General features: G+C 51.9%; 5 protein-coding genes across 5 annotated transcripts; all 5 read right to left on the bottom strand.

Moving 5' to 3' along the window:
• Window positions 1-1680: 1680 nt before the first annotated feature.
• PMZ80_000098 (uncharacterized protein) lies at window positions 1681-3342 on the bottom strand (the record flags this gene model as incomplete). Its single annotated transcript, XM_064868552.1, has 1 exon — window positions 1681-3342. The coding sequence occupies one exon, from the start codon at window positions 3340-3342 to the stop codon at window positions 1681-1683; it is 1662 nt and encodes a 553-aa protein (XP_064734049.1).
• Window positions 3343-4238: 896 nt separating this feature from the next.
• Window positions 4239-6270, bottom strand: PMZ80_000097 (uncharacterized protein; the record flags this gene model as incomplete). Its single annotated transcript, XM_064868551.1, has 2 exons — window positions 4239-5964; window positions 6053-6270. 2 exons carry the CDS (start codon window positions 6268-6270, stop codon window positions 4239-4241), a joined length of 1944 nt encoding a protein of 647 aa, XP_064734048.1.
• A 1450-nt stretch (window positions 6271-7720) lies between these two features.
• Window positions 7721-9583, bottom strand: PMZ80_000096 (uncharacterized protein; the record flags this gene model as incomplete). Its single annotated transcript, XM_064868550.1, has 2 exons — window positions 7721-9459; window positions 9505-9583. The coding sequence occupies 2 exons, from the start codon at window positions 9581-9583 to the stop codon at window positions 7721-7723; spliced, it is 1818 nt and encodes a 605-aa protein (XP_064734047.1).
• A 473-nt stretch (window positions 9584-10056) lies between these two features.
• On the bottom strand, window positions 10057-10554 carry PMZ80_000095 (uncharacterized protein; the record flags this gene model as incomplete). The annotated part of the gene is made up of 1 exon (XM_064868549.1): window positions 10057-10554. The coding sequence occupies one exon, from the start codon at window positions 10552-10554 to the stop codon at window positions 10057-10059; it is 498 nt and encodes a 165-aa protein (XP_064734046.1).
• A 401-nt stretch (window positions 10555-10955) lies between these two features.
• Window positions 10956-12227, bottom strand: ZRT3 (Zinc transporter; the record flags this gene model as incomplete). The annotated part of the gene is made up of 1 exon (XM_064868548.1): window positions 10956-12227. The coding sequence occupies one exon, from the start codon at window positions 12225-12227 to the stop codon at window positions 10956-10958; it is 1272 nt and encodes a 423-aa protein (XP_064734045.1).
• Window positions 12228-12393: the final 166 nt, after the last annotated feature.

Raw genomic sequence — 12393 nt, 5'->3', positions numbered from 1 at the left:
GACAGGATCGACACCACGGAAGGGTCGAAGTAGGTAGGTATGAAGGTTGTACTGTATTGCATGATATTGTAACTTTTGATGGCGCGATAGTGTCCCTATTGTGTCTCCTTCATGCTGTCTATCGCATATTGTATCTCCTTTATGCTATCTATCTATAGTAGAAAACAGGCTCAATTAACCTCATCTTCTTGCATCGATCTGAGACTACACGTGCATTCCTGCCCAAGTTTCTTCTTCATTGAGCTCATCTTCGTCGTGGCATACAGTACATGGTCTGGTTGACTGGCTAAGTAGACGCAGTCATACGTACTATGTACCAATGCCATACAACCTCATCTCAGTTTCCCATGGCATTGCCTTCAAAAGCCAAAAGCTCAACCCTGATGGGTGGAACACTGAGCACAAGCATGTACACACCGACTTCCCTCCCTCTCCAGCTGTGCAGTGGTATGCAACTCCAAGCCTACACTTTTCTCCACAGTCCAAACAACTGAAGCGACCGGACCGAACTGAACTGAACTGAACTGCATTGCATCTTCTGTCTTGCCTCACAAGGTGATACCACAGTTACCCAACCGATGGTGCACAGCAAGCTCACACCGGTTCTTAGGCCCGTGCCCACCCGACCAATCACTGCAATTCGGGCGCCCCAGCCACTCTGCCTGCCTGCCTGCCTGCTCTGCACACCACCCTCTCGCGCGTTATTCTCACGCTATATCATATCCGGTCCACCGTCTATTGACTGCGCCAAAAAAACGCTTTCGATGACCCCCGCTAACCCACCACCCACCACCGACTTGCTTGTATACCCTTCCTCGGGTAGATAATGAAGTTTGAACCATCCCACCCCACCCCTAGACCAAATTTAGAGTCATGCTAGACGGGGGTGGTTCAAGACGTTATTACCCGAGCGAGAGAATAATCATACCACACCACCCCTAACCGGTGTGCTTCAGCGGTCAGATACACTGCATGAGGGGTCTTGGCTCGCGCCTAGCGACTCATCGTGCGCTGTTTCGTGGCTGGTGAAGTCGGTTCACCGTTGTGCTAGGTCAGACAAATGGATGTCTTGGCTCGGACACTACCCGAGCGGCACAGCGTATCTGTTTCATGTCTGGTCAGGTTGCCTCACCGGTTCACCTTATTGGCCTCATTGCCAAGTAGACAGTGAGCTGAGCTCGCCTGTAGTTCATGTAACCCCTTGTACCATGCTCTATCTCATCGGTACAACCCACCACGTCTATCTCTTGCCGTTCTGGGCCTCGTCTAGTTGCAAGGACTCCTGCTCGTGTCAGGCGCGAACCACTTTCGCCTGCCTTACGCGAAACTTGCGGCCGTGTCGTCAGGCCACCATTGATAGTGCGCCAATCTCGGCTCCGTTCACCGTTTGGTAGGTTTGGTGTGCTCGTGTGGGATAACGTCTGATGCTCTAGGCGAGCTAATTCCCGGTCGGAAGTACCTTGATGGTAGTGTGATGTTAATTGATGTGCTCAATAGCTTCAGACCGTGTTTTGATAGTCGATCTCTTTCCTCCGGAGGTGTCGACATATTGCTGGGCGCTACGCCATGCACAGTGTAATTCTGCCCGGTCTGGCCAGTGTCTGATGTCGAGAGATTTCGCGCTGGGCTGTTGTGCGCTTTGCGAAGTCGTACCATGATCTCGCATTCTTGTTCACGACCTCACCCACCATTATTGCCATCCAACACCTCAACATCCAAAGCTGATCCAAGCCCCAGTCCCAGCCCCACCCCACCATCTCCCGCCCTCCTTCTCTCTCCACTAGCCCCAAGTCTAACCTCCTCCCCAACATCCAGCGCTCTCACATCACATTCCCACCTCCCCTCACCCTCAGCCTCAGCCTCCTCAATCTTCCTCCTCACAACCCCCTCCCCAATCCTCTCACACCTCAAAAACCTCACCGCAACACCCCTATCATCCTTAACCTCGTCATGCGCACTAACCCAGCACCGTGCCATCAGTGCCCTCGCGATCTCCATCCCCCCATCGACACCCATCATGATATTCCCGCCGAACCACCATGGGTTAGACGCGTAATCGAAGGAGTGGAATAGGCAGGTCAACGGCAAGGCGCCAGGGAGTGGGACGAGGTGGTGCTGGATGTAGGGTTTCAGGTCGGACAGGGGGATACCGTGTGGTGAGTAGAGACATGAGATTGCTGTTGGACGGGCGGGGTGGATGGTGGGGGCGCGTGAGTAGCGGGATTTGAGTTGTGGGAGGGATGGAGAATAGGGTAGTGCTGGGGAGGATGAGAAGGAGGTGTTCGTGCTTGCGGTTTGTGGGATGGGCGAGTCGTCTGAGATGTCGGATGAGGGGCCTGAGTATGCTGATGAGGATACTGACGCAGAAAGTGGTGGGGTTGGTAGGGTGGTTGTGAAATCGGTAGTGTTGATTAGTGCGTCTGTGTCGAAGTTGACTTCTGGGACAGGCACGGCCGTTGATGCTCGGCCTGTCTGAGATTGCTTCGCATCTCGTTCGGAGGATCCAGTGTTCGTATGGTCTAAAGGCGCTGAGAACTCAGGTGGACGTGTAGTCGAAGGTTGGGACAGCCGCGGTGTATAGTTTCCGGCGAGCCTGTGGTTGTCCGGCGCAGTAGTCGGCCGTGCTCGAGGTAACTCCGGACTCGTCCTGACATACGACGAAGCTGGCCTCGCAAAAGCCGGAGACAGCATAGGCTGTGGACTCTGAGCTGGCAGAGACACAGGCGTAAAGGGCATGGAGAAGTTCTGTCGCGGCAAGTCTATAGTCGTAACTGGAGCGAGCACCTTGACCCTAGTAGGAGGCTGGTAGGTAATCCCATATGCGTTATGCAGACCAGTCACATAGTTCCTAGCAGGTATGAAGGCAATGTTAAGCTCACCTGGCAGGCCATCCGGACCCAGTGGTGGTATCCTCAGCCGCAAAGTATTCCCGAAGCGAGCCTTAGCATCATATTTTGTCAACGCAGTGACTCGATTCGGATCGAAGTGGTTCCAAGTCTTGATGGCTTTTGCGGCTCCGGGTTCAGCGGCAATGAGGGACTTCCCTTCTGGCCTCAGCTGTAGAAGTGTCTGTTTATGGCAGTGATCCGGCTTGTTCTGCGACACGAGGACCACGTCTGGTTCTTCGATCTCGGAGAGGTGGCTGATCGCACTCGGGACGACTCTACGGGTGACTGCGAACCATTTGGCGTTGACAATTGAGGGGCCGACCAGCCACGGATCAATTAGCACCGTGAAGGCGCCGTTTACGGAGAGAAGGTCATCGGACGTAGGTTCTTCTTTGGGTGAGAAGATGAGTAGAAAAGAGCTGTCGGCGTTCAGATGTCGCACTATCACGGACATGCTGGCTTCTGCTCGTGGCTATTCGTAGTTAGCATACTGCCGCGATGGTAGTGGTTCTTGAGATCATGTCGAGGTCATCTTTCCTGGAGACGGCTGAGTGCAAAGCTCATGAAGTGGCAGACAGCAGAAGCGACAGCTTCGAGCGGCATACATCATGGAGACCAGGGGTGTCAAGCCGATCAAGATTCCTTTCATGCACGAAAAACATGCCATCCGAGAGTTGAGCATCCAAACGTCAGTCACAGGCGAATTGATCAATGACAGGGCAAGCATAACCGGAAGCTGATCTCAGAGACAGCGAATGTTAGCCGGTCCTGCCGGAAAGAAGCTGTAAGCGAATCCGTTAGTCGAGGGCGAACGGAAGCTGTAGCCTATTCTCGCTTCCCGAAAAGCTTGGTGGCTGACGCCCAACTGCAGGTGCAGGGGGTCGCCGGAGGACAGCTCGGCTACTGCATGGTCGTTCGTTCAGTGCCTGATCAGAGCCTGATATTCTTGCATTGCGAGAGATGAGGAATTCGTAGACGGAAGAGGTCGAAAAGAACAGATGACCTGCGAGGCTGGTTGCACTTCACAATACACTGTGCTCAGCACATGCCACTGGTAGTAAATATGTAACCTGATAACATGCCGTAAGATACATAGATAGTTCCCATCCAAAGAAACCGCTTCATCGCACCCAAACGATCGTAGCCAAGAGAAGAAGCGAGAGTCTGGTTCAATACCGTCCCATCCGGATATCCAAATCCTTATATGCACCGCTATATCATAACCCAGATCCCATATCAACCCATCTCCCCCTCTATTCTCTTCGTAGTCCTATCCATAGTCATAGGGTATCGTCCCAAACGCCTGCCAATGCAACCCAAACGCCGTACCCAGACACAAGTCCCCAGCAACTAACTCCGACCTCTCAGCTGCATCATCCGTAACCGTCTTTCCTCATCCTGCAACTCACTCAGATTCCTATTTAGGGCCGGCCTTCCCGTACGCGGCTCCAGCGGCGGATACGTCAACGAGTGTTCTGGCCTCACATTCGGATCTCTAAGGTGTGCCATGGGCGGTGCGGCTGGTGTTGCGGGTCGGGACTCCGCTATACACGAGCCATAACTGGGGAGATCGACTCCTGAATTATGCGATCGTGGTGCAGGTGTTCGGATGGCTGTTGAGTATGAGGGGACCTTCGCTAGATCTTCGAAGTGGTCTGTGTGGAAGAATGGTGTTGCTGTGCCGGATGTGTGATCTTGATCCTCGTTTGATGTCCGTCTTGATACATCATTTGACTCTGGCTGGCTGGTTCTGCCGCTGGCTGTGCCACGGGATTGGTGTCCTGAGGTGTCGCTTTCATTTATGCCGACGAAGTAATCTCCATTCGAACGAGGAAGAGAATTGGTATGGGGTAGCGAGTTTGAATGAGGTAGGGACCCTCGCCTCGATAGACTGCCATTCGACGGTTGATCATGGTCATCTCGTGCAATAGTCGGAACCACCCTGTCTGTACGACGCAGATCCTGCAATCTATGCTGGAGTGCGCTCGCAGACACGTGCGTCGAATCTATGTTCCCATCAACGACGCCGCTCAGACTTGCTAGATTCTCCGAAGAGATATTTCTGCTGTGCGAATATGGTGTTCCTGTGCTAGATAGTGCTGCACCAGGCGTTCTATATCCGCTGTAGACTGCCTCGAATTGCTGATCACCATACAGCTGGTCAAGTTGATGTTCACCATACAGCGGTGGCGCCGAATGGTTCATGTCGTTCTCAACAGCAGCTCGCCCAGCTTGCGGCGTCTGATCGACTAGATCATTGTTTTCGTTCAACGGAAGGCTCTCCGAGATGTACAGTGAGACAGGCAGGTTTGCCCTCAACTCCGAGATGTGTCCGTCCGGATTGTGCAGTTGAACATTAAACTTGATCTTATGCCGTACTTTGATGCCCTTGACATTGCAGTCCTGCATGCATTTCGTCAAAGACTTGGGTAATTCGAGGTACCGCGAGAACTGAAAACCCTCGGCAGCCTCATCTATGATCTGCAGGTCCTTATCGGTGTCCAGAGTGTAGTTGTCGTACGCGATTACTCGATCGTCTTTCATCTGACCCCCATTGAGCGCGTGTACACCCCATCCCGGATCGACCACAAATTCGTGCTCCTCTTTCAGCTGGGTACTGATGTTCCCAATGGTCAATCCCTTCAACAGCGGTATCAGCTTGAACTCGACTTGCAAGAATGACCCAAATATGACGGCTTTGCTGGGTGTGCTTATCGAGTACTCGATCTTGTTTGGCCATATGTTCTCGACGCTCATCGCATGGCTCAATTCGAGTGCGCTTGAGCCTAGAGTTCGGACAATCCGTAAGGGTTTTCTGACCACAATGTCCTTTGCTCTTTTGCGCCCAATCTCGGCCTTGAATCTGTACACTATGTATGCGTCTTTCATTCCTTCTACGCTTTCGGGGAGAGTGCCATCGAGCACCAGGTCGAAGGGCCATGAGTAGTTGTTGCTGGGGAGGTTCTCCGTTCGTCCTTTACCGGGGTCTCGAAAGTTCCATGTCTGCTGGAAGAAGGTTATCTCTTTCGATGCGTTTCGTCGACCAGATAAGGAGGAAGTAGAGGTTGTGTTGTAGCTGGATGCGTTAGTCGCTCGACTTGTTTCAGGGCATCCAGATAGTGGTGACAGGTCGCACACACACGTTTCAGGGTCGATAGACTTACGACATATGCAGAATTCCGCTCAATGTCAGGTTGATGCCCGTTATCGTCAAGGGTTCAGTCAGTGCCAGCACGAGTTGCCCCGCCAGCTGTGCGCTTCCTGCCTCATCTTCACTTCCTCGGAAGACGATGTAATCATTGTCCAGCCGTATCTCGAATAGTTTCACGCTGCTACTGTGTCCTCCGCTACTGGTATGAGCGCTCAAGAACTTGAAAGCCATGGCGGATCAACCGGTCTGCTGAAGTAATGTGCTATCGGCAAGAAAGGAAGGATTGCTGTTTGCTCAAATGCCTTGCTGAACGAGTAGTACCATGTCTTCACTGAAGGATTGTGGTGAGCCAACGCGGGGCGTCAACGGAGTGTTGCTGCGATGATCAAGGGAACTCAAAAAAGAAGGGACCGAAAACGTGAGGATCGTAAGAGAATGCGATGATTACTTCTAAACTGGGACCATGTGGAAATGCTTCAAGGACATGACATGATCTGTCAGGTACCGGAGTGGATGCATATCTAGACAAAGCGAGGAAAGTGAGAAAAGCAAAAAGACGCAATCGATTGAGAGCTTACTACTACTCTACTGCTGATAAGTCTTTACTCTACGTAGAGCCAAACGGCACGGATGCAACCGTTTAAGCATCGCCGCCTGACCGGGCGACCCGAGGCTACTCGTATGACCACTCTCCCAATCAGCAGTGCTGCCTGTCCAGCAGGAACTTGTGTTTGATAGTCTGACGCAGGGTTAGTTGCTGACGACGACTTCGCACACGTTGACAACTCGCGATACATGCAAATTCTGCACACTGATATGGATAGAGATATCTCTTGGGATTTCGATGGATCAACTGATAACCGGCATGACAGTAGTGTCGCCGAGATCAAGCCTAGCGGTAAATCATGCTCCACATGGCTGCTCGGTATGCCACCCCGAGACAGCCTCATGACAGCCTGCCGTGGCTGGTTCGCTGTGCAAGAAGGAAGATTCCATGTCAAACTCAGCTCGTTGATCGAGGGTGGCGCATGTGGCTTGAACATGAACAGCAGCCAGTCGTGCAAATGTTGATAGCATGACCAATCGTCCCTTCATTGTCTGAACAAGTGAGCACGGATAAGTGATGTATCAGAATCACATGAGATCAGCTTCCGGCATGGAGCAACCGCGCAATCCTGAGATCAGTAGAAACGATGGTCCATACAATTGGTAAAGACTTGAAGCTACATTTCAACCCAAGAATTCCTGTTCCTCTGGATTGACCAAGACTGACACGCAACACTCGTGCTTGGCCATGTGATACTACCACTATGGGTATCTAACCAACAACGCAACAACAGGTGCCATGAACGACACACATGCCCGACACGTTGCCTTGCAGTTTCTTATCAAGATCCAACGGTGGCTCATCGTTTCGGGAGCCAACATGTGACAGCCAACACCAGAGAGATCCACCTGGTATCCGCTTTGCGGCTGTCAACATCCCTGTGCGTTCTGGAAAATTCTACCGACAGCTTGTGTATCAATCAGTTGTCCCTCTTGGACCAAGCGTTGCACGTGTTATCATGGGATACCACATCCTGAAACACTGTACCAACAAGATTCTGGGCAGAACATTCATCTTTCGCACATGCATGCCAGCTGCTCTGCATGTGTGGTTGCGATGAGAACAACAAGGCACTCATTTCGAACTGCTGCTGAGGTCAAGCTGGCTAGCACTCGCATTCTGCGTAGGTCGATCCCAAGTCCTCACATGCCCATCCTCGCATGAAGTAATAATGCAGTCTTGCTCGAAAGCAAGACCACAAAGCGGATGTGTATCCACCGCCTTGACCATAACAGGCGGTAGCTTAGCAGTTCTCGCTCGAGGCTCTATCGGGTGGTTGATGAACTCGGGCTCTTCTTCTTCCTCCTGAGGTGGACCTGACCTGTTCGACTCCGACCTTAACCGGTTGGCAGAAGCGCTTTCGGTCCGATGTCGTGCTAGTGAAACAGAACCCGATACACTTCCCCGGGCTCTGCTCTGAGCTCCTTTTGGTCGATGCAGCATGCCAACATTAAAGTCCCAGAGCAACAGCTTGCAGTCTAATCCGACGCTTCCAAAACGGTAGGTCTTGTCATCGCATCTCCATGGGTCGAAGGCTACCGCCGTGACGTACGAGTCATGACCATGGCAGCGTGCCACAAGTTGCCTGTCGGCAAGCGACCATATGGACACTAGGTCATCTTGTCCCCCAGTCAAGATGTATTTCCCGTCCGGTGACCAACAGACACAAATGAACCCTCCGTAGTAGGAGGAAAAGACATCTGTCAGTTTCTCTTTCAGATAGTCTATAATACGCAGATAACCATCTTCAGCGACCACAGCAAGATGGCGGCTGTCTGGTGAGAAGGCGAAGTCGTTGATGGGCATTGAGGTTAGCTTCCAGCAGGCAACTGGATTTGCCTTCTGGTTCGTCGATTTTACACTCTTGGTAATATTGAGAATTGAGTCAGGGTCTTCTTCAAAGTCGATATCCTCGTCGGTCGTGGTCTCGGGTACGAACGGAGCATCCTCCTTCTCCTTGTCGTAGACCACCAGCGAACCATCTTGATGAGCAGCTAGGAAGTGGTTCTCGGAGCCTGGTATCCACTTTATCTTGAAGACGGGAGTACTGTTTATCATGCCGTTCTTGTTGATTCTAGCATATTTCTGTGACATGGGCTCGTACCATATAATATCGCTCGCCGAAGAGCCCATGACCACATCGATATGTGTGTCGTCCTTGGTCAATTGGTTGACATCATGGCATAGCATATGAGCCTTTGTGAACAGGATCTTAGTGAGAGGCTCGGCTTTGGTACTCGATGACATGTCGAGCCACTGGAAAGCGCGATTAATATTGACGAAGACGAAGGTGCCCTGAGGGTCTCGCTCAGCCAGCCTCTTAGGCAGGTGGTCATGCGGGATGACACGCGAGACGAAGGACGAATTGCTCTTAATCATGTTGTTCTTCGGCTTCCTCTTCTTAAGCATGTCCCGGGAATTGGTCAATGTCAACGCTACATTGCCCTCTCCAAAAGCTGGAGCCGTTGAGGACTTTGTGCTGGCACTGGAGTCGCCGTTGACACTATTCGTACTACTGTTATCAGAAGATAAACGAGGCTCTTTTTCTACCTCCTTGATGTCCTTTGTGTCTTTGGGCTTGGTTGTGTCTGTTCTTGCTAAGGTTCTCCATCGTAACAGATTGCTTGTGGTAGTACTTGCCTTGTTCAGTTGCGGGCGCACTTGACGTGGGTTGAGCGTCAGAACAGTGAGCTTGGCACCACTCGTGGGGGGGCTAGTCGTGGTCGCGAGAGGGTTCGGATTCGTGATTGGGGTCTCTGATGGATGTGGCGGTGGTGTCGCTAGCTGCAGGTCGTCTCGCAGAACGTATATGCCTGTTAATGTTAGCCATCTTCCAAGCCCTGGAGTGGATCGCCTACCTTCGCCAGACTGAAATGTGTACTCGGGTCCCTCTGGCTTCGACAACTGATTGGCGGTCTCCAGGGGAGTTGGTGGCATGCCATTTGCCGTGGGGTAACGGGGAGGTGGAGGGATGGCGCTGTGAGAAGTCGAGGTCAGTCATGGTTATCACTAGTTGGAAGCGACCCGAGTCGCATGCAGGTACGCACAACATCATGGAGCGCTTGGCGCGTAGTGCGCCACGAGGTCAGTTGGTTGTTCGACAAGCAGTTATCTATGTCGCTGAATTATGCAAAAGCTGAAATATGTTGGTATGGTTGGATGTAGATGTGTTCGAGGTAGCCGAGCTCTGCAACTGATCCGGGGTTGCAATCTTGTGGGGTTCGCGAAGGCACCATGCGCCAAAACTAATGCAGTTGCACTTGCTCGACGAGGATCCTAGAGGCAGGAACGACGGGTTGCAAGACCGGTAATTTCGCGACTCGGGACGATGCTCTTGTTGAATTACCAATATCGCACAAATATCGATGTGGGAGTAAAATGAAGCGGCATGGCTGTTCGAGTAAACGTGCTCAAATGTCTTCGGGCCATCTCATTCCGGCTAAATCGTCGCGAATGATGCTGGCGACCTCTTGGTTAACCGCTTCCAGGTCTGAACGAAGTCGCAACATCTCTGGATCTTGCTCCTGGGAGTCTTCCATTCCTGTACCATCTACTTCCTCTTGCGCAGCTTCGTGTACTGTTTTCTCGTAGGGGTCGGTTCCTTGTGATTCAGGTCCAGTGATGGAGAGCAGTATTTGATCTGCAATGGCCGATATCACTGTCAGTGCGCCTGTTCGTTGTGCTTCGAAGATGAGAGTGTCCTGTCCGGCTATCGCATATGCTGTTGTCACCGTTGTAGACCGAGTCCGCATTGCTTTGACTGAGGGCGTCTGTCCACGAAACGCATAGGCTAGGATTGATCCATTCTGCGCCGATACCATGATGGATGAGATTTCTTCATTCCAACTCAGTGCCTCTTGCAGCAATGCAGACAGCCGAGTCGAATCGACAAGACTGACCTGAGTCATGTCTGCCACGTTGCAAGTGAGCTCTGCAAGACTGCTCAACGAGGTCTCAAGTCTGTTGCGCAGGAAACTCGGAAAGATGGGCCGCTTGGCGCAGTGACGCTGCCAGCGCGTTTCACGTGTTTAGAATCAAGTGCTGGCAAATTTATTCTTTGAGATTTGATTTTGGGCTTTTGAGCAATTCAACTGGCACGCTCCTGGTACGATCTTGCGGAAACTCCCGTTCAGGTTGTTCTTCGTGAACAGGCTGCTACCAAAGCGCTCGTGCCTGAGTTACGGGTGTGGTTAGCTAGGAAACAAGGAACAGTGGACGTCCTGAACAATAGAAGAATAAAGTACATATTCATGCAGGGTATCACAACTTCATCTATTTCTCCAACTTCCAACTTCCGTCTGCTTCATCACTAGGCTGTCAGTGCCGAGCTGACACCCAATACACCCATACCAATGAATGCAAAAGCTATGCATATCCCCTTTTTGTGGCTCATTTGCAGACTCTCTGAAAACAACGACAACGCAACACTTGTCATGATGCCCGCTGTGATAGCGAACATCCCTCCGTAGACTGCCTCGTCAGGTCCACCATGGTGGTGCCTCTGGGAAAGCTTGAACCACAACGCTGCGATGCCTGCACCTAGCGGTTGGGATGCTCCTCCGAGAAACGAAGACCATACAATGGCTTTGGTCCGGGAACCAAGAGCCAAGTATAAGGGCAGGGCCATTGCAAAACCTTCTGTGATATTGTGGATGAATAGTGCCATGAACACAGCGAAACCTAGGGTTGGGTTAGCATGATTGGTGGCGTAAGTGATGAAGCCTTCCGGCGCTTTGTGAAGAGCAATGGCTATGGACGTCTGTAGGCCGATTGCCATGAAAGCATTAGTAGGAACGTGGTGATGGTGCTCCTGTCCCTCCGAGTGGGCATGCGAATGCGTTGATGCTGTTCTTTTCGCGCCTACAGAGTCATGCTCGCCCGGCGGATGATGATAGTGGTGAGTCGCTGATCGTGATCGGTTCACATTGTGATCGGCTTGTATATTTGACTGAGTGCGAGGTCGGCCGCTTTCGCGAGGAGAATGTGCTCCGCTCTCGTCCACTTCTTCCGGTACAGGCTCTGTCTGAGGGAAATTGACTTTGCTCCAGGTCGGCTGGCGAGGCATCAGACCCTGGCGGACTGTGGGCGATGATGTGCGGCGCTGCATGAAGTGGAAGCAATCTTGACCGCATGGATCGGAAAAGCCTTTACACGGACCTCCCTCGTCGCAGTTGTCTTTTTGTCCTTGGACATATTTTGAGTATGTCCTGGTAAGGGTCCTCCCAAAGGTCGATGGCCTGCGGTCATCCGGCTTCAATGAGGCACCATTGGCTCGTCTTCCAGGACGCAGAGCCGTGTCGCTAGATCTTCGAGACGATAGAAGTGGGGTCCTTTCTCCATGCTCATGGTTGCTCTCGTCCATCTGTTCGCTGTGCTTGATACTTGCTTCTTCATCCTCGTGCTGATGGTCGCAATCAACCACGTGAGAAGGTATGAAATGGTGCATGACACTCGACACGACCCGTATCACCACCACGCCAGCAAGAAAGAGGCCAATGAGCAGGAACGACGCTTGTCTCGCTGTGTAGCCACCGTCCATCAGATAGGTCTTCGATTTGGGTAACATGGAGTAGAGGGACATGAAGAGCTGCGCTGCTGTTAGTAAGGTCCTCTACCTTCGATTCACATCTCCTACCATAACGCCAAAACTCAGGCTCAAGGCTGCTGAGAGGAACGTATCACTTTCTGATATCGAAAAGTCATGGAAGCGCGGAAACAGTCTGATCGGTATATCAACACAGATTATA

Source organism: Knufia obscura (genome assembly GCF_036327395.1).
Source record: "Knufia obscura strain CCFEE 5817 isolate CBS 148926 chromosome Unknown scaffold_1, whole genome shotgun sequence".
Taxonomy (NCBI): domain Eukaryota; kingdom Fungi; phylum Ascomycota; class Eurotiomycetes; order Chaetothyriales; family Trichomeriaceae; genus Knufia; species Knufia obscura.
The sequence above is the reverse complement of the archived record's forward strand: the minus strand, read 5'-3'. Positions and strand labels throughout refer to the sequence as shown.